The sequence below is a fragment of the Ctenopharyngodon idella genome, chromosome 17, assembly GCF_019924925.1.
Source record: "Ctenopharyngodon idella isolate HZGC_01 chromosome 17, HZGC01, whole genome shotgun sequence".
NCBI lineage: Eukaryota > Metazoa > Chordata > Actinopteri > Cypriniformes > Xenocyprididae > Ctenopharyngodon > Ctenopharyngodon idella.
This window is the reverse complement of record NC_067236.1, coordinates 18,017,456-18,043,235: the sequence shown is the minus strand read 5'-3', so window position 1 is coordinate 18,043,235 and position 25,780 is coordinate 18,017,456. Positions and strand designations below refer to the sequence as shown.

At 36.1% G+C, this 25,780-nt stretch overlaps 2 protein-coding genes across 3 annotated transcripts; one reads left to right on the top strand and one right to left on the bottom strand.

Annotated features, from left to right (window-relative positions):
• The first annotated feature begins 2,584 nt into the window (after window positions 1–2,584).
• Window positions 2,585–22,239, top strand: LOC127498187 (disintegrin and metalloproteinase domain-containing protein 17-like). Of its 2 annotated transcripts, XM_051867270.1 has the most exons (20): window positions 2,585–3,013; window positions 3,438–3,570; window positions 4,530–4,663; window positions 4,767–4,855; window positions 4,970–5,141; window positions 6,953–7,080; window positions 7,207–7,293; window positions 8,638–8,751; window positions 10,724–10,865; window positions 10,943–11,034; window positions 11,123–11,275; window positions 11,354–11,553; window positions 13,153–13,256; window positions 13,421–13,555; window positions 14,494–14,621; window positions 14,712–14,790; window positions 14,896–14,984; window positions 16,200–16,256; window positions 16,490–16,529; window positions 19,719–22,239. In XM_051867270.1, the coding sequence occupies exons 1-20, from the start codon at window positions 2,899–2,901 to the stop codon at window positions 20,072–20,074; spliced, it is 2,547 nt and encodes an 848-aa protein (XP_051723230.1). In that variant the 5' UTR covers window positions 2,585–2,898; the 3' UTR covers window positions 20,075–22,239. The 2 variants fall into 2 exon arrangements, with proteins under 2 accessions (XP_051723230.1, XP_051723231.1); XM_051867271.1 differs by lacking the exon at window positions 16,490–16,529 and having other exon boundaries at window positions 2,586–3,013.
• On the bottom strand, window positions 21,749–25,653 carry LOC127498188 (isoamyl acetate-hydrolyzing esterase 1 homolog). Its single transcript, XM_051867272.1, has 6 exons — window positions 25,245–25,653; window positions 25,122–25,174; window positions 24,890–25,032; window positions 24,651–24,812; window positions 22,860–22,981; window positions 21,749–22,779 (listed from the first exon to the last, which is right to left on the bottom strand). The coding sequence occupies exons 1-6, from the start codon at window positions 25,305–25,307 to the stop codon at window positions 22,606–22,608; spliced, it is 717 nt and encodes a 238-aa protein (XP_051723232.1). The 5' UTR covers window positions 25,308–25,653; the 3' UTR covers window positions 21,749–22,605.
• Window positions 25,654–25,780: the final 127 nt, after the last annotated feature.

The window sequence follows — 25,780 nt, the reverse complement described above, 5'->3', positions numbered from 1 at the left end:
GATTTTGGAACAGTCACTGTAATTCTGGCTGGGATTATACACTGATTTCAAGACTGTTTGGCTTAAACATATTTACAAGTCCAGCACTGTATCTATGCAAGTTCATATAACTTGAAGATTAAAAAAAGTGGTTTCTGCTGTCTTGAACTGAATGCTTGCTATGGGCAAGCTAGTGTGCTTTAGTTAAAAGGAAGAATATGTCAAATTATGTTCAAAACTGAGTTGATCAGTTTCTGAAAAGCCATTAAAAATACTTTTATTTTGTTTCATGTAATACTGGTTTTAAAATATAGGTATGAGACTAAATGTCAGCATCTTGTCTGCACCTGGAATAGCAAGCGTATGTTCAAAAACTGTTGTGCCATCATATGTAACTAGAAATTTTCAAATCAGAGCACCTGTGTAGCTGGATATTATGTAGCTCATTAGGTTTCCTCAAAATCTTTGGTGCGATTTCCTCATCTGCCATTTTTCGTTCTTGTTATGTAATGGAAGTGTGCCATCTTGGAGGTTGATATGACAAAGTGAATGTTTTTATCCTTCTGAAAGCCACAGTATTTATAAAGTTGATTTCTGGTGAATATTTGATGTTAGTCTCCTCCATCCTTTGGTAGCAATCCTGCTTTAGCCTTAAAGTTTTTGAGTACCTCACTGGTTTTCTCTCCTGTAGCTGAGGGCTTTATGGTTTTTTTTGTTTTTGTTTTTCATCAAATTTTTATTATTTGTTTATGTATTTATCCTCAGGTCCTCTTAGATTAAAAATGTTGGCACTTTTTACTTGTGAGATGTTTAAAGGTATACCTTTATGCATATGTATTTAAAATGTCGTATATGAAATGGCCATGATATAAATCTCAAAACTGGATTTGCTACATTACTCTGATTTATAATCATAAGTAAATATCAGCATGATAAAATTAAAGCACAGCATCATTGTCCAGTTATGAATAGCACACAAGTTACTCGATCCAGCTGAATCTAAGTATGCTCATTATTCAGCAAGATTTGGCCATTTCATGTAAAGGAATGCTTATAATATACATGTATATATTGACAATCGTGCCAAGCAGGTTTTTAGACATCGATGAGCGAACTTTTTTTTGACAATATTGTACTCAAAACAGATCTTCGATGTTGAATGGGCTATATAAATTTAGCTACTTGTGTTTCATTTGTATATTTTTTTTTTTTTCTTATAATAGTCCATTTGATGTTCTTTTTTATGTATGCAGTGTTTAAGAAATATTCGTTGTACAAAAAAATCGTTTCCTTACTTCAGGGTTATTGAATTCTCATTTTTGGCTGTTCATTCAGTCAAGCGCTTTTTTTTGTTTTTGTTTTTGGGGGTTTGCGTTTCTGTTTTAAATGTAATTTGTTCCTAAATCTAATTAGAAATAATTGTGGCTTTACATGTAAACTGGGAAATACTCAGTGACGTACACTATAGATCTTGCAAATAGCCAAAAACTGTATTGTTCCTGTTTGTAGGAATTTGCTTGTTGCATAAAAACTTAGCCTTGCAGATTCACAGATCTCCAGATGAAACTCCTGTGAGCTCTTATAGTTTGGAGTTATAGCAAGAATTTGGAAAGCATGTCTTTTTTCATTTTCGCTATAGTGGTCTGTTTGTATTGATGTCTGTCTTTCACATTTGACTTTTGCCTATTCCAAATATTAATGTTTTATTTGTTTTGACTTGTACCCCTGTAAAACATGACTGGATTTTTAGGGACCTTGAAAGTGCCCCTTTGCCATTGCTTTTTAAAACTGGTTTTGCCTTTCACTCTTCCTTAGATGGCCTTTTTATGTCATTTGTTTGTTTTTGATACGTCACAAAGGAAATATGTATTTTATTCTGTGTAAGTCAGAACCAAATTCCACTTGTACAGTTGTATGTAATTGCATGTATGTGAAGTCTTGAGGGGGAAAAAAAAATACAACTACAAAAATAAAAACACATTTTGTATTGTCTGTGCCACTAACACTGTGACATTAAAATGTATTCATGTTCATCATTTTTTTCCACGTTATTTTGTTTATATTTGCATTTTGGTTCTAATGTCAAGAAAACAATTTAGTAGGCCACTGTAAAAAAATACAATTAAAAACATTGATTTTAAAAAAATATGTAATTCAGGATGTGCTGAAAAAATAAAAACGGTTTGCCAAATATGGCTACTTTTCCCTTAATAATTTCATATGATTAGGAAACAGCTTTTTTTGTTGTTGAAAATATGTTTTATATTACTAAAGAAATTTATCTGCATTTGGAATGTTATTGAATGACAAAAAGAATAATATTTCATTAACGTAACGTTGATTCTGTGTACATTCTGTATCCATAAATGTGAGGGTATGAAGGCAAAACGATGAATGAAAAGACCTTTCTGATGGCAAGTTTTAGTGGTGTGCCTTGCGTTATTATTTATTTAATTATTTTCACTTATGGCTGCCACTATAAATGTATATTTGTTGATCGTGTTCAATATAAAATAAATAAAAAAGAAATCAAAGCACGACACCGGTAGTAAGTCGATTTTAAAATGAAATTCAAAATAAAAGTCCCTCTTCCTGGGAATTCAATCGTTGCCCGGAAGTAGAGTCGGTGGAATTCTTCCTCAGATTGTTATCGCTTCCTCAGAATCCACTGCAAATGTGGAGGAAGGACTGAAGCTAGCTGAAAGCTGTGGCTGTTCGCGGTGTATTATCCCATATTTATGGACATTCAGCATTCACCCGGAATCCATCCTGTTAAATATAATATTTGAAGTCTTGTGTCTAATAAGCGGAACAGAAGGTGGTCGTGAATGTTGGTAAATAACGGACAGTAGATGTTGACAGCAGAGAACTTCACATCCGGACATGGTGCTTTGACAGAAGTGATGCTGCATCGCCAGTATGGAGTCTTTGATATTTTATTTAGTGCTGTTAGCTCCACTTTTAGTCCACTGTGCTGTGAAACCAGCATCTGTTGAAGAAGACTTGAGAAATCAGGAAGAGGTACAAGAGTTTGGTAAGTTACTCTGAGAAAGCTGTTCAAATGGGCTCAACAAGGAAATTCGGGGTCAAAACTAAATATACTGTGTTCTTAAATGGGGATATATGGGGATTGTCTTGGTTTGTGAGTTCAGTCTTCCTTCCTTTTCCTGTTTTGACCCAGTCATGACTGCTTGTGTTCATTTCCTCCAACAGGGAAGTTGTTGTGTTTGCAGACTGAATGGACAGGCATTTTGAAATGCTTCTCTTGCAGTAGAGTCTGTGTTTGGGTCACTGTATGATCATAAAAATAAACTTACAGTCCGTAGTACTGACCAAGTAGTATTTAATCATTATAGGCCTATATATTTTGGAGGTGTTGCTTTGGGATTTAAAAGGTGTGTGTGGATAAATAGTGGTATTATGTAGGAATGGTGATATATATGCATTACTTCATCCAGATGCGCTCAGCTCCTTACTGTCAGACTTTGAGGTGGTGCCTGCATCAGGACTCCAGCTTCACTCGGTCAGGAAAAGGGACGTTGATGCCCGATCACATGTGGAGCGGCTGGTCAGCTTCACAGCTCTCCAGAGGTAAAGTTCAAAAATCCACGCATGCCTCTCTCTTGCTATTACACAGTAAAAAGCACTAAATCGGCCTGCAAGTCGCCAGGAGGAGGCTGTTCATGGCAGGTCAAAAAGAGATGACACTTTTTAATTTTTAAATAGCCTACTTTATTATTTTTTTTCTCTAAACACCCCTGATTTCAAAAAAATAATAATTATGTATGTATCGAATTAATTTTTTAATGTCTTTTATTATGCATTTTTATTTATTCATATTATTTATTTATTTTCTTATATTCTATAATTTTTTATTCATATTATTTATTGTTTATTGTTATTCTATTTTATATCTATTTTATTTGTAAGAATGTGACACTGTGAATTTTTATTTATTTTTTAAATTATTTTATTATTTATTTGTATTTATTTATTTGATGTATTATTTATTTTTATTCTATTCTATATTATTTTTTATTTGAAAGAATGTTTGTTATTCTATTCTAACCACCCCAACTTCTAATAATAATAATAGTGATAATAATATTTTTTATTTATAATTTTATTGTTTATTTATTGTATTTATTTTTATTATTATTTTATTTTTTTATTTATATATTTTATGTATTATTTATTTTTATTCTATTCTGTATTATTTTTTTATTTTAAAGAATGTTTGTGTTATCCTTTTCTGACCACCCCTGACTTCTAATAATAATAATAATAATTCATTAAATAATAATAATAATAATAAAAATAATTACTTTTATTTATTTTTATCTATTAAAAAATATTTTTTTATTAATTTATTTTATTTATTATTTATATATTTTTATTCTATTCTATATCTTTTTTTTTTTTTTTATTTGTGAGAGTGTTTGTGTTATTTTTCTCTGACCACCCCTGACCTCAAGAAGTCATGATTAGAGGCTGATTCTTATTTTAGATTTTCACTGCACTAAAAACATGTTTTACCTCTTTTTTCAAAGGCACTTCCAATTGTACTTGACAACAAACACAGAACTTTTCACGGACAACTTCAAGGCTGTATTCTTAGATGAGAATGGAAAAGAGGACCAATATGATATTCAGTTACAGAATTACTTTAAAGGACACGTAGTGGGTAAGACATGGAATGAGGATATTAGCCTTGGCTGAGAACTGAATTTTCTTGTTTTTCATCCATGATTATCAAACATTGATATCTTTGTTTGCTATCCCAACAGGAGAGGAGCACTCACGTGTGCAGGCACACATAGATGGGGATGAGTTTTCAGCCCACATTCTTACTGAAAAGGCCGAATATAATGTAGAGGTGATTTGTTTACACATGCTTCTCAAATTGTTCATACTTTAAAGCATTTAAAATTCATTTCACACTGTACATTTTCTGTTTACTGTATGTTTCAGTATCTTTTGTCTTCATTAGCCCTTGTGGCGGTTTACAGAGTTGCCCCCTGATGGCCGTTTGCTGGTGTACCGCTCAGAAGACATTAAGAACATTAGTCGACTGTCCTCACCCAAAGTGTGTGGATATGTGAACGCTGATGCCCAGGATCTCCTGCCAGAAGAGGCGAGAGCAGCAGGACAAACGGAGGAAGGTGTGTATTTACATATGTATAATAATAATAATAATAATAGGCACCAGTCAAAAGTCGCACAGATATATTTGTAGCAATAGCCAACAATACATTGTATGGGTCAAAATTAACGATTTTTCTTTTACGCCAAAAATCATTAGGATATTAAGTGAAGATCATGTTTCATGGAGATATTTTGTAAATTTCCTGCCATAAATATATCAACTTTATTTTTGTAAGTAATATGCTTTGCTAAGGACTTCATTTGGACAACATTAAAGGCGATTTTCTCAATATTTAGATTTTTTTGCACCCTCAGATTTTCAAATATGTATTTCGTGATGTATTTCGCCCTATCCTAACAAACCATACATCAATGGAAAGCTTATTTATTCAGCTTTCTGATGATGTATAAATCTCAATTTCAAAAAATTGACCCTTATGACTGGTTTTGTGGTCCAGGGTCACATATATATCACGGTTTCCACAAAAAATGTGAAGCAGCACAACTGTTTTCAACATTGGTAATAATAAGAAATGTTTCATGAGCACCAAATCAGCATATCAGAATGATTTGGATCATGTCACACTGAAGACTGGACACTGGAGTAATGATGCTGAAAATTCAGCTTTGCCATCACAGGAATAAATTACATTTTTAAATATATTAAAAAATCTAAAATGTTACTTTAAATTGTAATAATATTTCACAATATTACTGTATTTTTACTGTATTTTTAATCAAATGAATTGCAAATGCAGCCTTGGTGAGCCCAAGAGACTTTCTTCAAAAACTTAAAATGAGATAATGATACTGAGCGAATGTGCTTCGTCCATAGTATACTTTCATCAAATACTTTTGTTTCAAATCTGCTAAATCCCAGCATCATCCCATTCAGAAATACCAGTTCGGTGCAGAAACCGCTAAACCCCTTTGTCAGCAAAAGCCTCTAACTCCACAGAAGAACCAGTTCTAATTTTAAGATGAATGACTGTGTGCGTATGAGCCAGCTTTCAATTGCCGAGCTGCAAGTTTTAATCATGTTTTGTCCATCGTTACAGTGGTGATGACAGGATTTCACAAGTAGCTAACACAACAGTGTTCCTTTTGCTGCTGTAAAACTGACAGAAATAGACATTTTACAATGTTTTGTTGTCCAAAGAGTTGGACTTAGAGGTTTTTGCAAAAAAAAAAAAAATATTGTTAAATACTAATGAATTGACTAAAGTGACATTTTGAAAATAAGGCATTTCAGTAACTGAGTAATAACATTTTCATTGCCATTAAAGTGAAATTACTGAACTTAAACATAGGAGCCTGGTAAAAAATGCTCATTTATAAGAGAAAACATGTCAGATGGACTTTTTGGTTTTTGCAATGCAACTCTTCATATATTGTTGTTTCATGTTGTCTTTAAAATAGTTTTGTTTTTAGCCATTTTGACAGACACATTTCTTTATGAGAGCAGTCTAAATGGACAATAGATATTCAGTTTAAGCACATGCTCATGATGAGCGGGATGGATACTGCATGAGTGTGTAGGAGTTACACATTAGTCTGACAAAGGCCGCCCATTCAAGCATGTAGTCACCCGGCAGTGACCTCCTGCCATGAGAATTGAGAATATTCAGGAGACAAAGCATAATAAGTCGAATAACTTCTTCAGTCTTTGTCCTCCATGATCATATTAATGGAAGTCCCCATTGTGTAGCTTTAAATTGGGAAGATCCATTTATGGATATTGATACTTTGGGATTCACATAAATAATTAGAAATAATTCTTCTCATAGTGCACCATGTTTAGATGTAACTTTTCATGTCTTGAATGCAGAGCCTCACAACAGGGAGAGAAGATCAAAAGACCAAAAGAAGAACACCTGCCCGCTGCTGTTAGTGGCAGATCATCGCTTCTATAAACACATGGGCCGTGGAGAGGAGAGCACCACCCTCAACTACTTGGTGAGCAAAGCACACTAAATATAACTGGAAAAGAGGCATGTCATTGTTCTTGTACATATAAACACCACCATGATATCAGATTTATTGATAAAAGTGCATTGAATTTGAGTGTTTTATGTCTTTCAGATTGAGCTGATAGACAGAGTGGATGATATCTATAGGAACACATCCTGGGATGAAGAATTTAAAGGTTACGGCGTGCAGATTCAACAGGTGACCTTAATAACTGGAGGAATCATCCTTCTCAGTTTTCATCTTTTCTCTTCTACATCACTTCAGTGGATGAGTTAGACTCTCCTAGGCCCTGTTTACACCTTGTATTGAGACACTTTTTGGTCAGTAGGATCACAAGTAGATGAGGGAGACACATACCCATTTACACCTGGTGTTTTAATCCATCTCTTTTGTCCACTTTCAGGGGAGGGTCTATTGGTGGGTAAATGTATGGGTTTCTTCAGATCTTTCGATCTAATGGACAAAATAAGCTTGCGCAATTTACATATGAACGCAACTGGAGATGACGGAGAGCATCAGCTTTCATTTATGCTGTGATAGATGCAAGACCATGCCAAACGCTGTGTGTGTGTGTGTGTTAGAAATCAGGAATGGTGAGAGAACAAATCGACCAAAACGCATCTTAATACCAAGTGGAAACAGGGCATTAGTTTCACTTCATATTGTTAAAGGGATAATTCAACATTTGGAACTTGAAAAGCATGAAAAAAGATGCAAAATCACTTAAAAATATATTCCATATGACTTGTGCATTATATAACAAGTTTTCAAGTCGTTATACTTTGCAAATCTTGACATATGTCTAAACAATGTCCAGTTTTTGAATGGATCACAAAACTGGTTCATTAAACCGTTCTGAATGATTCATTCAAAAAATCAGACTGATCTATTTCTTGAGTACAATTTATTGACTCAATGGACATTTCACAAGTTTATCAGTAAATAATGACTTAATTTTAGTTCTGTTCTCAAACAAAGACTTCAGACGATTTGTAATACAACATACTAGTCATATGAACCACTTTTATGTTACTTTTATTCTGCTTTACAAAGCTTCTAAAGCTTGAAAGCTCCAGGCTGCATGGAAAAGAACAACCAGGACATTATTCATATTCCTTTTGTGTTCCACAGAAGAAAGAAAGTCATACAGATTTATGGGATTGTCCCAATGCAACACCGATTTTCTCATTCTTGATCACTGATAGAACTGGTGACTCTCAAGTCAAAGTCACCATAGCAGCTGACTCAACTCTAATACAAAGAGCTTAATGTTAGTTTCATCAGACCACCAAAGTTTCCAGATTTTGTCACATGGCTTGTAGCAAACTCCAGGTGTGACTTAATGTTGGCTTTTCTCGAAAGTGGCTTTTTTGATATCTATATTTTCTCCCTTTGTGACAAAATCCATTTCATGCATTTTCCACTTTGTTACAGTGGAGTTCATGTGCTCAGTGCTTTGCATTTTTAAAAGCTTGTTATTACTTCCTCTCAATGCTCAAAGTTTTATCAGTAAGTGATATCTTGCCGTAAATATGCTGACAGATAATCATAAACAAGGAGCCCACAAAAGTTGACCCAGGAGTGATTCACTACAACATGAATGGAAGCCCATTTGGAAGAAGCAACGGTGTGTGGGATGTGAAGAAGCTTCTGGAAGTAAGTGCCATGTCCCTTGAAATATACACAGGCCAAATGTTATGATCAATCCACATTAACAATCTGTTTTGGGGTTAGTAATGTTTGTGCTTTGTATTCAGGTCAGATGTTATTGGCTGAATTTAAAAAAATACATTATTAAGACAGCATTTCAAAATGAAGACAGTTGAGATTCATCAGATATCATCTGGTTAGGGTGTGTTCCAGTGTTTCATCCACAAATAAATGATGACAGCGTGAGGTCCAATTCACTAACAGTGACTCTTGTTTGAATCAGACTCACTCTGTCTGTGAATTTGTTCACATCAGACTCCCTAAGGGACCATTCACACAGAACGTGTTTTTGCGGGTAAAAATGGGGAAGAAATGCAAGATCTAGAGACATGTTTTTTAAAAGTTGAACTTTTAACTTGAAAACTGTTTTTTTAGAACAGCTTCATGCATGAGATGCTGCAAAACACATCCATCTAGTGCATTTACATAAAAAAACAATGGAGTTCTGTGTGAATGGTCCCTTACTGAACCATAAGTTATTTTTCTTTTGATTCGAAATAAACCAAGATCCATTATTGTGATATATTTTAGGTTTTTTGAATCTTACATCAGTCTATTTAGTGACAGCATACAAAATGTGTTTTTAACCCTTGTGCGTCTTTATGGACATTTTTGGTTTTGTTTTTTTGATCATTTTGCCTGTGTTAATGCCAACTGCCTAAATTTTGGCTCAGGTGTGTATTTTTATTGGAATTGTACTATTTCACCCCCATTTCCTTTAATAAATCTATTTTACACTGTACGTACACAAAATAGTTCCACTCAGGACCTTAAGGACAAAAACTGCAATTAAAACTGCAATTTTTAATCCTAGGGCCATTTAACTATAAAATGATGCAATCTTTGTAAACAGGCTTTCGTTCTGTTGGCAAGGCTTCAAAATGTTTACTATTTTTTTACTAAATGGTGCCATTTTCTTAGGTTTGTCCTAAAGGAAATGCTCGCTTTATTCCTGTTTTCTACTTTTGCATATTATAGAGCCAGTCGAATAAATTATGCAGCTATAATTGTGTGGGTGTGTGAGTGTGCTTGTAATATTTGAGAGAGAAAAACTGTACTCTACTGTACTGCAAATCACAAATCCAACCACTGTGGTACCAGTGGAGCTTTGCTGGCATCTAATGGGGAAAATGTGGTACTGCGCCCAAACAAACTCTTACTGAAAGCTCATTTTTTTGAGCAAGCAACCTCAAATTTGGAACACAACCTATTTAGATTTATGGCTTTGATTTTCTAGCAGTTTTAGAGTTCAACATATTTCATAAAATATATATTTTATATAAAATAATGTTCATAAATCATTTTCATAAACCTAAACCTCTATAACTTTTTTTTTTTTTTTTTTTTTTTTTTTTTTTTCACTTTTTTTACCTCAACAATTATCTGCCAAGGGTCTTCTTTAAAATGAGACCAATCTTAAGTCTGTGCTCCCAAGCAGTTTTTGGACATGGACATTTTTGTCCTCTTTGGACCTAATGTGTAACTTTTTTTTTAATTGACGCACAAGGGTTAAAGATACATATTCATAATGTTATTTAAATTAATTATTACATAAATTAATTAACGGTGTTCTAAAAGCACTATACAACAATTATTTTATGAAAATATCATTGATCAAATCAACTCTAAGGGTAAGTTTGTTTGAATGACATTATCAAAACAGCATTTTACAAAGCAAAGTATTCTCAGAAACATAATGCACAATTATAATCAGGATCACTTTAGTGAATTTTTTATATAACAAATTTACACTAAAATACAAAGAAGCTTCTGAACAACCATCATTAGTGGCTTCTAAATGTTTAATTTTTTAAGGGCCAATGGCTCCCTCATCAAGTTTTTATTTATTTTTGTGAGGAGCCTTGAAGCACAGATTTGTAGACCGTCACTTTCTCATCTTTCTCTCGGTTCTCTTTAGCAATTCAGTTCTGACATCGCAGACAACGCCTCTGCAGTTTGCCTCGCCCATCTCTTCACCTATCAGGACTTTGACGATGGCACTCTGGGTCTGGCATACGTGGCCCCTTCCAAACAGGGATTGGGAGGACTCTGCCCTAAACGTAAGGATCTTTACAAATGTGATCAGTGGAATTCCACTCAACAGTGCTTGACTTTGCACATTCATTTTGTCTTACAGCATACTATCCATCCCAGACCGTCAAGAAACCCAGTTACCTGAACACTGGCTTGACAAGCACCATGAATTATGGAAAAACTATTCTGACTAAGGTTTGCATACATTGTTTTAACATTACCACTTGGATTGTGTATACTAGATGTTTTCATCAGGAAGCACAGTGATATATTGTCTCTCCAGGAAGCAGATCTTGTAACCACTCATGAGCTCGGACACAACTTCGGAGCTGAACACGATCCAGACAACATAGCTGATTGTGCTCCCAACGACGACCAGGGCGGCAAATTTGTCATGTACCCTATTGCGGTCAGCGGAGATCACGCCAACAATAAGGTATTATTATCCATCCTGTGCTGATTATTTCCTTTAACATATAGTTACTTTTTCTCACTCACCTATTGTTTCCCTCAGCGCTTCTCCAGCTGTAGCAGGTTCTCGATCAGTAAGACGTTAAAGATCAAGGCCCAACAGTGCTTTAAGGAGAGGAGCAGTAAGCTGTGTGGAAACTCCCGTGTGGAGGAGGACGAAGACTGCGACCCTGGACTGCTTCATCTCAATGATGACCCCTGCTGCACAGCTAAGTGCAAATTCAAGAAGAATGCACTATGCAGGTAAAGACGCTAACAGTGATAGACCAATATATCAGCATTTTTGAGATATATCAGCATCAGCTTTGCCCAGATCTAGATCACAATAGTGACCGCCCACTATTTCACTATTTGGTCTTTGTTCCTGAAGTATTTTGACCTATTATTGCCTTCATAGGGATTTTAAAAAATACCTCAATCTAAGCCATGAACCAAACCAATAAGCTCTGAGATATATTACAATATTAGTAAATTAAGTTAATAGAATATTAATAAATTAAATTAAAAAAAAATACATAAAATAGTTAATATAATTTAATAATACTAAAAAAAGTAAATTAAAAAAAAACTGCAGTCTTTTATATGTAGTTTTTTGCACAATAAATGACGTTATCAAATAAAAACTATAATATAAAACTATTGATTTTATAGACATTAGTATATATTTATTGCAAAATTGAGATATATATGTGTATACACTACCATTCAAAAGTTGTTTTTTAAAGAAATTAATACTTTTATTCAGCAAAGATGCATTAAATTGATCAAAAGTGTCAGAAAAGACATTTATAATGTTAAAAAAGTTTTATAATAAAAATAAATGCTGTTCTTTTGAACTTTCTGTTCATCAAAGAATCCTGAAATCTTGTGTTTTCACAAAAATAGTAAGCTGCACAACTGTTTTTAGCACTGATAATAGTAAGAAATGTTTTTGAGCACCAAATCACCGTATTATAAAGGTTTTCTTTGTAGGATAATGACATATACATATGTACAAAGCTTGACATTAACACACGCCAAATGCTAGTAAGTGCAATGTAGTGTTGCAATGTAGTGTTGTCAGAAATATAGATTTTTTCGATACATATCGATACTGAAACATCTGAAATGCTTCCCATGCTCATTTTCCGCAGAATAGATATGATACCAGCTGCGCTTTCTGTCTCTCTCATCTCTCAGACAGCGAATTGACACACAAACCCGCCTCCCCTCACTCACTTGTTTCATTTGCTCTGGATGAATATTGTTGGTGCTACAGGGCTTGAATTTTGGGCGTTTACTCATTCCCGCAGATTTTGTGCTCACACCCAAAGTGCGCACACATAAAGCCGCCTCTCAGCACTCAATTGAGTTATTTTTCACTGCTTATTGAGCTTAAACAGTCAAATACACACAAAATAATGTCAGAATGCTGGTATTGGCAAGTATTCGCGTAAACATAGTCAGTTATGTTTTAAGTGAATGTAAACAGTTGAGAAAGAAAAGGCATGTGTAACAGTATATAATGCATCAGGTCTTAAAGTGACAGCAGCCTAATATACCTGCTGTCAAATTATGAGATAATATTAAAAATATCTACATGGCTGTTTTTCCTCATTGTATCAATGTCAAAATTGGCCAGTGGAAATGTTGAATGGCTAGTAACGTTGGAAAACCACTAGCCACAGTGGCTGGTGAGCAAAAAAGTTAATGTCAAGCCCTGCATGTAAATAATTTTTTTTCCTTCCATAACCTGACTGATGACAACTGCAGTTCAAAACTCTCTTATTGAGAACTGTGGTTTTCTTAAGGTCACTGTTGCTATGAGTATTTGTGCCTGATACTGTTTTCTGTGACCCTCAGTGACAGGAACAGCCCCTGCTGCAAGAACTGTGAGTTTGAAAGTGCAGATAAGATCTGTCAGGAGACCATCACTGCCACCTGCAAGAACATGTCGAGGTGCACAGGTCAGTCTGCTCACGCTAACTTTAATGGCACATAATAATAAAATAACTAATAGCAGAAAACTCCCCTATGTCAGTGTAGTTTATCCAGACCACTACTGACCACACAACTTATATTTGGTTGGTTAACTCTTTTTTTTTTTTTTTTTTACCCTTGTGTATTCCAGGCAAGAGCAGTGAGTGCCCCACACCTGGTAACCTGGTTGATGATACAGAGTGTGTGGACAAGGGTCGATGTCAGAAGGGCGAGTGCAAGCCTTTCTGTGAGGCCTTGCATAAACTTGAGTCCTGCGCCTGCAACGGTAAATGTCTCAACAAACCCTCCTCTGTGTTCACACTAATGCCCAACAGAGATATCTGTTTGAATGACCAGCGTTGATATCTAGTGAGCAGCGATGAGCAAAATAACATTGTTTCTATATATGGCAGACTGAGGCTAGTTGTCACAATTTTTACTTCAGTTGATATTTATCAATTTCCATATAGACACAGACCTTAATATCTTGGCTAAAATAAAGCTTTTGAACATTTACACTATTATTGCACAGGAAAAATAGATTTCTTTGTGATTAATTATTTTTTATTAATTCTATTAATCTCTGTAAGATTTTTTCATGGTTTTGAAAGAAGAGTTTTATGTTCACCAAGGTTGCATTTATTTGATCATAAACATTAATATTGTGAAATATTATTACAATTTAAAATTACTTTTCTATTTGAATATATTTTAAAATGTAATTTATTCCTGTGATGGTAAAGCTGAATTTTCAGCATCAGCATACTCCAGTCTTCAGTGTCACATGATCCTTCAGAAATCATTCTAATATGCTGATTTGATGCTTAAGAAACATTTCTTATTTTGTCAAGTTTCTTTAAATAGAAAAGCAAAAAAAAAAAAAAACTTAATGACCCCAAACCTTTGATAGTGTAAATACAGACCATGTGACTTTTATCCCCAGTCTTCCCTATATAATGACAGCATGTAAGATGTTTAAAAGAAGTTATAGGAATATTTAGGCTATTTTACACAACATTTACTCCTAATAAATGTAAACAGAACCTGCACATATATCGGCGAGTGTCATTTCAAACTGGCCTGATATTGGTCTATTAATTGGGATGGTCAATGTTCACTGAAACTAGTACCAAAATATGCATTATAACAATCATGTTTACTGTTTTAGCCTCCATTATGAATGCAAAAGTGCTGAGTTTGTCCATTTGCTGTGATGTTTTTCAGAGACTGAACACTCATGTAAAGTGTGCTGTAGAAGAAAAGACGGGCTGTGCACTCCCTTTGATAGTAAAGGGTCATTTCTTTACCTGCGCAAGGGCAAACCCTGTACCGTTGGCTTCTGTGACGGGGCCGTGAGTGCATTGCTTGTCTGTGTTTTGACAATAATCATTTATCAGATTTCATAGTGTTTTCTATAAATGCTGTGGTGTTGTTCATTTCAGGGTAAATGCATGAAGCAAGTCCAAGATGTCATTGAACGTTTATGGGACTTTATAGACAAACTGGACATCAACACATTTGGTAAGGGATAGCAGAGTGAATTTAGCTTGGAATCATGCAATGATATCTGTCTTTTTCTGTATATTTTGTAAATGCCAATGGTGACTCTTTTCTGTCAATGTGCAGGGAAGTTTTTGGCTGACAACATAGTGGGATCAGTGGTGGTCTTCTCTCTCCTGTTCTGGATTCCTCTAAGCATACTGGTGCACTGTGTGGTGAGACTTATTTCACAGTCAATATGTTTTTTTTAAATTGAGTTTTCTTAAAGGGTAGTCCATATAAAATGAAAATTCTGTCATCATTTACTCATCGTCATGCATTTCTAATCCTTTGTGACTTTCTTCCGTGGAACTTATGTGGTATAATATACAAGCTGCTCTTGTCTGTGCAATAAGTGAATGTGATTAATTTCATTTAAAGGGGACCTATAATGTCCCTTTTACAAGATGTAATATAAGTCGCTGGTGTCCCCAGAATGTCTATGAAGTTTCAGCTAAAAATACCCCACGTATCATTTATTATAGCTTGTCAAATGTGCCCCTATTTGGGTGTGAGCAAAAACACGGCGTTTTTGTGTGTGTCTCTTTAAATGCAAATAAGCTGGTGCCTGCTTGCCCGCTTTCCAGAAGAGCGCTTCGGTTGCTCAACAACAACAAAGCTGGAAAATCTCACGCAGCTAAAATGTTGATTGTCAGTAACGGTCTTTAGCCTTACATTGTTCAAATATCTTATCTTTCTTACCAATATCTTTTTTTACCATACAGCTGTTTGTGGTCATCCAGTTTGAAATGTTAACTACAAACACCAAGGTTTTTCAGATTTTTCTCCATATTTACGATTCTTTGCAGCCTTTAGCCACTGACTACAACATGCTGGATCCTTCATTGAAAACCCAAAGTCACTCAACTCCTGCTAAATGCTCTTTGAATTCTTGACTAAAAGTTTGCTATGAAGTATATCCTACAAAAGCAATGCTGTATTTGACTCTGGTCGAGCATATTCACAGACTGGTGGAAATGGCCTTGGATGGCTACATACCCAGTGCATTGTGGGTGTTGAAGTTTTCCTACCTATTTAGCAAAAGGGAAGACAACAGCCCAAAATTTCACCTTTCTACTGTATAGGCAGCTAAGCTTTATTGAAAGCCCATTTTGCCAGCGAATAAGTACTCCTTTAAGTCTGATTTATATTTTATTTTATTTTATTTCAGCTTTTTTTCAATGAACAAAAACTATTTTTAATAGTTCAACAGGAACACTGTGAGGAACAGACTGCAGTTTGATGGTATTTTGTCATAGTCTCATTTGTATTGCTGTCACTTTCAGAAACCATGTTCCACAGAAGTAAAGGCATTATGGTGATTAAATGATGACAGAATTGTTGTTTTTGGCTAAACAAGACATTACAGTGATCATCTCTCTTGTTAATAGGACAAGAAACTGGATGAACAATATGAGGAAAACTCCAAAACTATGATGTACCCCAGTGTAAGTCCTTCTGTCACAAAACTACAACTCCCACGATGGACTCCTTCCTCATGCAGCGGAGATCAGAATACTAACAGACTAACATACTAAACCTGCATTAAAGTCATCCCAAAGTAACATATTAACTTGCTAATTCAGTTAGCGTGGCGTCTTTTATCAGGGCTTGTAGGGGCGAGCATGGCTGCACATGTATGACTTGTGGCTTGTTTGCTCTGACCCTTGTGGAACTGCAGCAGATGGTGGTGGAGGTGTGTAGTAGAGCTCTCAACTCAGGTGAGTGTGCGTCTTACGGCCCCCCGCTCTACTGTGCTCCCCCCTGAGTGTGACGAGTCGGAACACGCTGGTTATGACGTGTCCGATGGGCCGACTGAGTTTAGTTCAGCTTGTCCTGTATGTCTCGTGCGTTCAGTGTCAATGAGGATGTGTTGGCGGTTTCTCTTTCAAACGTGTTTTTTGGATGCAGTTCGGTACTTGAGCGTTTTAAATGCACGGCTTTGAAACTCTCCCGATACTGCATACGCTACGGATGGCCTTCTGTTCATTTGATTTGGTTCAAGAGATGTGAATGGATCGCAAATTTTGGTGCATCTAACTCAAGTGTAGCATGCTGTTAATGTTATGCATAGGGATGGGCATCAGTTTGTTTACTCGTACTTAACAGATACAGTAAATCTGAATACTATAACTGCTTATGTTTAAATTTTTAATTATTATTTTTGCTTATTGTAATAAATTTCCTTTGGACTTTGTTCTAATTTTATCTATACTGTATTAAAGATTGTGCATTAAAAATTATGTAGAATTGATCAAAATTAGATCCTAGAGGTACAAAAAAACTGAAGAATATTTTATTTTTTATTATTTTATTTTCTGCCCTTTTGTGGTGAATTTTCAAAAAATGCTATTATAAATTATTTTTAAACAATGTAAAAAAAAATAAATTAAAAAAATTAAATTAAAAAAAAAAAAAAAAAGGTTTTGGTGCATCAGTAGTTGGTTTACATACACAAGCATCATACAGATGTTTTTCCATTGTGTCTGGCTGTAAATTCTGTCACAGTTTTAAGATAGTTCAAAACACTTTATTTCATGCTCTTGAAACCCTTTGTTGTGTTTCATTGTGATGTCTAGATCAGTGGTTCTTAACCAGGGGGCCGGGGCGACTCAAAATTATTCAATTAAATAAAAATAAAAAAATAATAATTAAAACAATTAAATTGCTAAAAACACAAAAAATCAAGATGTAAACTAAAATCATTTATTTTTTCCCATTAGTTTTATTGAAAAACATACAGAATCGGAATTAGAATCATAAAATATATTGTTTAATTCATTTCATATTTCAATACTATGGAAGCTTGTTTCCACCTCTAAATAAAAAATAAAAATGGTAATTGCGACTTTTCTAACACACAATTCTGACTTTATTTCTCAGAATTGCGAGATTTAAACTCGCTTTTGCGAGTTATAAAGTCGCAACTCTTTTTTTTTTCGTAATTGTGAGTTTTTATCAAGCAATTCTGACTTTATAACATGCAATTGCGAGTTATAAAGTCAGATTTGTGAAATATAAAAAAAATATAAATATAAAAATATAAAAAACAGTCTTTTTCCCTCACAATTGCACGTTATTATAACACACAATTTCAAGTTTACATCTAACAATTTTGACTTTATATCACGCAATTCTGACTTTATAACTCGCAATTTTGACTTTATAACAATTGTGAGTTTATATCTCGCAATTCTGAGAAAAACAAGTGTTGTTTTTAAAATGCTTTTAGACAAACTATGTGCAAATTCATCATTCAACACTATTGCTGAGTATTTTCTCCTTATAACTGCAGTGAACCAAAGACGGTCTCAAAAATGCCTTGTTTCCTACCATCACAAACATGTAACCAATCCTGTCAATGTGGGGGACGGGGCTTAAAAACTCGCAATTGCGAAAAAAAAAAAAAAGAGTTGCGACTTTATATCTCGTAATTCTGACTTTATAACTCGCAAAAGCGAGTTTAAATCTTGCAATTCTGAGAAATAAAGTCAGAATTGTGAGATAAAAAGTCGCAATTACCATTTTTATTTTTTTTTATTTAGAGGCGGAAACAAGCTTCCATAGTATTGAAATATGAAATGAATTAAACAATATATTTTATGATTCTAATTCCGATTCTGTATGTTTTTCAATAAAAATAATGGGAAAAAATAAAGTGGAGGAAAGTTCTAAGTTGTTCAAAGCGTTTCTAAGGACACTGATTGTTAGAAGGCAGCTGACTGTGAGATGGCGAATGGGAACATGGTTTGTGTAACATTAGCAACACATTAATTAGCTGTTTGATAAAGTAGTCAAGTCAAAGGCTAATCATGTCAATTACTTTTATGTCTCCTACGTTGTAGAGAGTGATACATAAACCGCATTACCATTCTGATACATGGACTTGTAGACGACCCTGTATTCACTCTTCCTCTTATATACAGCTGAATTAAACCAATATTTCCACTTGCCATTATGTAGTGTTTACTACAGTTGACCGAGTGGATCAGGGAGTCCGAGCTGGTGTGATTGAGTGGAGGAGGCAACTAATTAGCATATTCATGGCAAAAATTTTAATATGTAATTTTGATAATAAAAGAGTTTTAATGGACAAAATAATTAACTGAAAGGGGACTATTGTGTTGGATAATGGCGCCTCTAATCAAAAAGGTTGCAAACCACTGGTCTAGATGATTTTGACTGGAAGAAAGTAACTTATGATTATACGCAATTATTGTGCTTAGTGTTAGGCAAAGTTACTTTTAAAAGTAATGCATTATAATATTGTGTTCCTCCCTTAATAAAAGTAACTAATTGCATTACTTAGTTACTTTTTATGTAAAGTAATGCGTTACATTACTTCTGCGTTACTTTTTCCTCATCTGGGCTGGGCTGTTTTTATAACAACAAAAAAATTCTATTTTTGGCAAATGTAAAGGCCCTTTCACACCAAAAGTGCAATGAATAAGCCTCTGGCAGAAGAAAATGCAAATTCACGCCTGTACAGTAGAGGGCGCAGCTCAAACAAACAAGCCTTTCAGCTGTGCTGCCATTCTGAATACAGATGAATAAGACGCAGGAGAAGTAAATGTATGCTCAGGTCTAGAATGACCATCATGTTCACACAGCGCATACATCGTGTCAGTGAATAAATGGAAAACAAAGTAACTTGCGTTACTTGTTTGAAAAAGTAACTCAGATATTTTGTTGTGAATTTAAAAGTAATGCATTACTTTACTAGTTACTTGAAAAAAGTAGTCAGATTACGTAACTTGCGTTACTTGTAATGTGTTACCCCAACACTGTTCATAATCGATCATTGCTGTCACTTCCGAGTACTCGTGCCCATCCCTAGTTATGTAGTGAATATCATGATAACCTGTTCGGAAGTCTCCCTTACTGATTCTGTCACAAACTTCTACCCTTAGAGCGCAGAGATACTGAGCAGTCTGGAATCGGCGCCCCTCCGCATTGTCAAGGCCCCTCATCTGCATTCAGTGGCAGCACGACCTCAGCACTCACTGGGCCACACGGGCCCCGGCGTCTCATCGGCACAGGAGACGCTCGCCGCCCCAGACCCTGCCAACCTCTCCGCCGCACCCAGAGCGGATCAGCTGCGAATGGCCACCATCGAGGAGGACCCCAGCGGCGACTCCTCTCACCCGGACGAGGAGGAAGGCTTCCCTCCAAGCGGCACAGCTGCCAGGTCCTTCGAGGACCTCACCGGACAGGCAATGCCATCCCGCGGGGACAAGAGGCGGCTGACGAGACAGGCGCGCATTGACAGTAAGGAGACCGAGTGCTGAAGACACAGGCTCAAATATCACTTGATTGAGACAAGAGCCGTGATAAACAGGGTGCAATCAGGCTTCATTTTGTTGGTGCACTTAAAAGTGTATGTGATGTGTAGACTGCTGACACATTTCGGTTGGTTCTTCAAAATTTTGTAGCATTATTTTAAAGCACAATTATAGTTGTTACAAATATAGTGTCACTTAAAGGTTTAGTTCACTTCAGAATGAAAATTTCCTGATAATTTACTCACCCCCATGTCATCCAAGATGTTTTTCTTTCTTCAGTTGAAAAGAAAATAAGGTTTTTGAGGAAAACATTCCAGGATTGAAGATCCAAAAACATTCCAACGAGTTGAAGGTCCAAATTGCAGTTTCAGTGCAGCTTCAAAGGGCTCTACATGATCCCAGATGAGGAATAAGGGTCTTAACTAGTGAAATGATCAGTTGGTTTAAAAAAAAAAAAAAACTTGCTCGGTACTTCCACCTATGTCACACGTGACCTTTCCAATGTGATTACATAATGCGTGGCACATCGCAGAACTAGTGCAATATGAACATTTGTGGTTAAAAACTATTTCAAGTTTTTTTTTATTCCTCGTCTGAGTTCATGTAGAGTCCTTTGAAGCTGCATTTAAAATGCAATTTGGACCTTCAACCCGTTGGTAACTGTTCAAGTCCACTATGTGGAGAAAAATCCTGGAATGTTTTCCTCAAAAACCTTAATTTCTTTTTGACTGAAGAAAGAAAGACAGACATAAACATCTTAGATGATATGGGGGTGAGTAAATTATCAGGAAATTTTAATTCTGAACTGAACTAATACTTTTAAGTGATTTGCCCCATATACTTCTGCTGTAACCATTTAGGCACTTTTAGTTGTTTTTATAATCTGAAGTACAAATCAAAATTATTTTGTGGTAATTGACAACCACAGATGCTGTCTATACAGTTTAAAGGGACAGTTCACCTAAAAATGAAAATTCTGTCATTATTTAATCACCCTAATGTCATTTCAAACCCCAAAATCCTCCAAAGCACTGACAACTCAAAGACATTGTAAACCGTCTATACAAATCGAGTGGTTTAATCCATCTTCTGAAGAGACATGATTGCTTTATATGATGAACAGATTCTTGCGCATCAAGCAGGCATGGCTGAGATTCCATTTACCGTATTTGGTGAGCTCTGTGTATCTGTTGATCAATGTTTATATGTGAACCAAATCATAAAATAAATCTGTTCATCACGTGAATTCAGGTTTCATTAAAAATAAATGAATTTGTGTTTCGAAGATGATTGAGGATTGGTTGAGTAAATGACAGAATTTTCATTTTTGGGTGAACTATCCCTTTAACTTGTATTTAACCTGAAATATTCCTTTAATACAGACAATGTGCCTTGTAACAGTTCCAGTAGTGCAAATTCTTGTATTCTCATTCATTTATACCTCATTAAAAACATGCCTACAGCACGCCTCTATACGTGTCATCACACTTTTAATGCTGCACTGGTCGACTTGCTGAGAAAATTCAAGTGATGCATGTTCAATGCCATATGTATATGAATCAACTGTCATACGTGTATGCGAACTGTAAGAGGAGATGCTATTTATGAGTTTTCTTGTACACTTTCTTAAAGCTTAATGATAGAGACTGCACAGGATGTTAAACATGTTTTCATATATTTTTGCAATTTAATTCTTGTTCAGTTTATATGTGCTTCTATACACTCTATAGCATCTCGTGTCATTTTAATATAGCAGTATAATTATGTGAAACACTGATTACAGAGCCGAGGGATGTGCATATTTCATAGATTTTCTCTTGTTGCCACTAAAACGGTTGTATAGATGTGACCAAAATCAATCAATACTTTAGAAAGGACTATCATGCCCCCACTGTGAAATATCTATGACTATTAAAGCTGAGTTTTAACGTTTTCATGTGCCATAAGTCAATGGACTAAATATATATTTTGTATTGTTTCTTATATTCCTGTATATCAAATCAGAATTAAAACCTCTCACTTGGATGTTGAAAGCTGTATTTGATGTCAATCTGCTATTATTCAATGTGTTTCTTATGCTTGGTTGTTACATTTATTTAACGCATTCTTGGGATATGAACCCACATGAATAAACTGCCTCCACACTGAAGTGTTTCTAATTATTTTATGGACCTACACTGAAAAAAACATAAAAATGCATTTGATTTTGCTTGGAGATATAGATATGAAAGCAGTTATGGTCCCTACTAGAATCTTTGCGTGTGAATGTTAGTGCCCCAGTAACTCAATCGACCTCACCAATACTTTAATAGTTCAGAAATCTGAATATTTTTTGGCAGAACATCAAACATAATCCTTGGCATCTATCATTTGACTTGCTTGAGTAACTCAAAACACTTCAAATAGGTCTGGCGGCTGGTCCTTCCACCGTTGTTAAGTGTATCCAAAAATGTTCACATTTAAACCACAGGAACTGAATGGTGTTTTATCCGCTGTGCATCATGTGACCTGAGTTTTAATCGCACAGTAGGCTGCTCTCAGGGCATTTTGGATCCACATCCCCCCAGTAAGGCAGAATGAAGGGCAAATCAGCCACTCGCCGCTCAAGAAGTGTCCATAAATGCTCTTCCACAAACTCGTTGCCTTTATCAGAAAGATGCAGTCCGTCCGAAAGATACACTGAGAAATCCTGAGGGGGAAAATGCATTTGTTTATATTCTAGTTATTTTTATACATGTTCATTAACAATTGCAACAGCATGTGCGTTACCTGTCCATCTTTTTGCATGAGTGTCCAGAGATCCAGAACATCCACACCAGACTGTCCTGCAGCCTGGACGCAGGCCTGCGCATACTGACCAGCCACAGAGTTCGACCGATTCAAAGCTGAACCTGATGAAAACAGCAGTGTAAAGGGGACATATCATGAAAATCGGACTTTTTCCGTGTGCTATAATCAGGTCCCCGGTGCATCTACCAACCCAGAAAAAGTGAAAAAGGACAACCCAGTAACTTTGTTTTGGCAAGCCTTTTCTTCTGCAAGCATGTGAAAAAACAAGCCGTTCAGATTTCGCTCCCCTTGTGACGTAGTGTAACCCCTCACCCAGGTCCTACTCGCCCCACTCTATGCGGGCCTCAAACCTGGGTCTCCGGAGTGGGAGTCGGACCCTCTAACAAGGAGGCTAAAGGCTGCAATCTCTAGTGTCAGTCGCTAGAGCATCTCTTGCGATCAAAGGAGTGAGGTTTACTCGCACAACGACTACTAGCTGGCCTCCGTTACAGTAGGAAGGGGATCTTAATCTGCACGTTTCCACCCACGGCACCGTCATTTTGTTTTCACAAGCGAAAACGGTGTATCAGTTCTAACACCATGGCAAAAGTTTTGATCAAAGTTTGATAACTGTTCTGTCGTCGGCTGCACAGACGAGCACAGAACACTATTTAGAGTCTCGTTAGCTTGGGTAGTCTGCAAGTTGACCCTGGCAAGCTCGATTGCTAAAAAAGGAGTGTTTCTGTCCGAGCGATATTTTGGAAAAAATATTTGATAGCAATCATAAACATTAGTCTGGTGTGTATGGCTCTGTTTGGAAAACAGGTATGCTATGTTTAGTGTGCGTCCATACGGGTTTTGCACAAAAGATTAACATGACGGTACATGCTAGTTGATGAGTTGAATCAACTCCACAGCAACTACATACGTTTATTTACCATTCAGAAACGTCCAGTTTCATTCTAAAAGTTGTAACTTCTTCCTGAGTCTCTCCATCAGTGTCGACTCCGGTTTGAACAATGTAAGGCTGAGCACCATTACTGACAATCCTCATTTTGGCTGCGTGAGATTCTCCAGTTTTGTTGTTGTTGAGCAACTGAAGCACAAGCTGTTAAAGCTCCGCCCTCTTCTGGAAAGGGGGCCGGGAGCAGCAGCTCATTTGCATTTAAAGGGACACACAAAAACGGCGCGTTTTTGCTCACACCCAAATAGGGGCAAATTTGACAAGCTATAATAAATGATCTGTGGGGTATTTTGAGCTGAAACTTCACAGACACATTCTGGGGACTCCAGAGACTTATATTACATCTTGTGAAAAGGGGCATTATAGGTCCCCTTTAAACAGCGAAAATCATATTCAATGTGTGTATGTGTGTGAGAGAGAGAGAGACTGAGGCTATCTTTGTATTACTGCTTGCTGCACAGTCTATACTGCCAAGTATTTTTTAAAAATAGTGTGAGAAACAGCATGCAATATGCAGCGATACATTGCTGTCACATGACTTTACCATGTTTAATTAAGAGATCCGGATATAATCTTGAAAATAAATTACTATTTTGCATTTTTAATAATGTACAAGATTTGAGTAAATGTATCAACTGGTGTCCAGTTACATAATTTAAGAAACAGAGGCTAAAAATGTGGCTGATATTACATACATATCAGTGAGAAAATAAGGGGGACGCACAGTAAATTTGTTGAAATGAATTAAATTACTTTTAAGCTGTGCAGCATGCAGTACACTAGTACTGAACACGGCTTAAAGTCAGGAGGAGGAGGAGGTGTGTCACCTTTCAGCAAGCACTCTTTCTCCCAGGCGGCTTCTTGAAGTGGTGGTGGTGTGATGAAGATGATCTTGTCATTGGACACTCCTATAGACACCAGATATCTGACAATGCCCTTCAAATTCTCTGAGAACTCCTGGAGAGGCACGTGCTGCGCGGGGTTCTTGTCTGTAAAGAAAAGAAAGTGTCTCATATATCACCGCCGCTGTTGTTTAGAGATGATGCACAACGTGAAATATTCTTACCTTCCAAAGCACAATCATTAGCGCCAAAGAAAACAGTCACAGCCGCTATAGGAGCATCAGAAATGGGCACAATGCGAGGAAGCACAATCTTAGCCCACCTTGTGTTGTATCCCGACAAGCCCCTGTTTACCACGTCGCATTTTCTAATAAATAAATAAATAAAATGATAAATCAGCTGTGGCGGCGGCGGTGTGAGTGCAAGGATGCATCCGTGCTGTCATGAACTCTGTACCTCGCGAGTTTATGAGAGATTTCAGATCCCCATCCGTTCGCTTGAAAGGCAAACTGAAACAAAAACAATGCAGGTTACAGTAAAGTATCAAATCCCAAACGGCTCGGCGTCCCAAAATGTTACCTGTGTTATTGAGTCGCCGAAGAGAATGATTTGGGGCCATACAACTCTCTTCAGTGTCGACATAGTAACACCGGACGACTTTTAAATTCACACCTTAAGTCTGCGAGGAAGCAGCAAAGCTGTGGTGGTGCTTCGTTCGTAAATGATTCGGAATTCGAATCTTTGAATCATTTACTTCCACATACTGAATCATTTCTCGTTCACTCAACAAGCGCGTGACTGCTTTCCTGCCTTCACTAACTGTTTGATAAGTAAATACATATGCTAAATAGACTGTATAGAGTGTATATACAGCTTACAATTACTAAGGTGTTATTCCGTCCATTCTAAACATAGCCTCATACGAATGAATGAATGAATGAATGAATGAATGAATGAATGAATGCAGCTTATAGTTAGTAAGCTGATGTTCTGTCCATTCTTAATTCTTTTAAATAGCCACTTACTATTTAAAATATTAGTATGTGCACTGCTGTATTTAGTAAGTAGTAGTAAGCTGATATTCCATTGCAAATTTAGCCACCTATAAGCGTGCG

Excerpts from the sequence above, each read along its gene's own strand:
- LOC127498187 (XM_051867270.1), top strand. The coding sequence starts at position 2,899 with ATGGAGTCTTTGATATTTTATTTAGTGCTGTTAGCTCCACTTTTAGTC. Across the intron at positions 16,257-16,489 it reads AAACTATGATGTACCCCAGT|CAGATGGTGGTGGAGGTGTG; the intron begins GTAAGTCCTTCT and ends GTGGAACTGCAG. Across the intron at positions 16,530-19,718 it reads TAGTAGAGCTCTCAACTCAG|AGCGCAGAGATACTGAGCAG; the intron begins GTGAGTGTGCGT and ends TTCTACCCTTAG.
- LOC127498188 (XM_051867272.1), bottom strand. The coding sequence starts at position 25,307 with ATGTCGACACTGAAGAGAGTTGTATGGCCCCAAATCATTCTCTTCGGC. Across the intron at positions 25,033-25,121 it reads ATCTCTCATAAACTCGCGAG|AAAATGCGACGTGGTAAACA; the intron begins GTACAGAGTTCA and ends TTTATTTATTAG. Across the intron at positions 22,982-24,650 it reads GAAAGAGTGCTTGCTGAAAG|GTTCAGCTTTGAATCGGTCG; the intron begins GTGACACACCTC and ends TGTTTTCATCAG.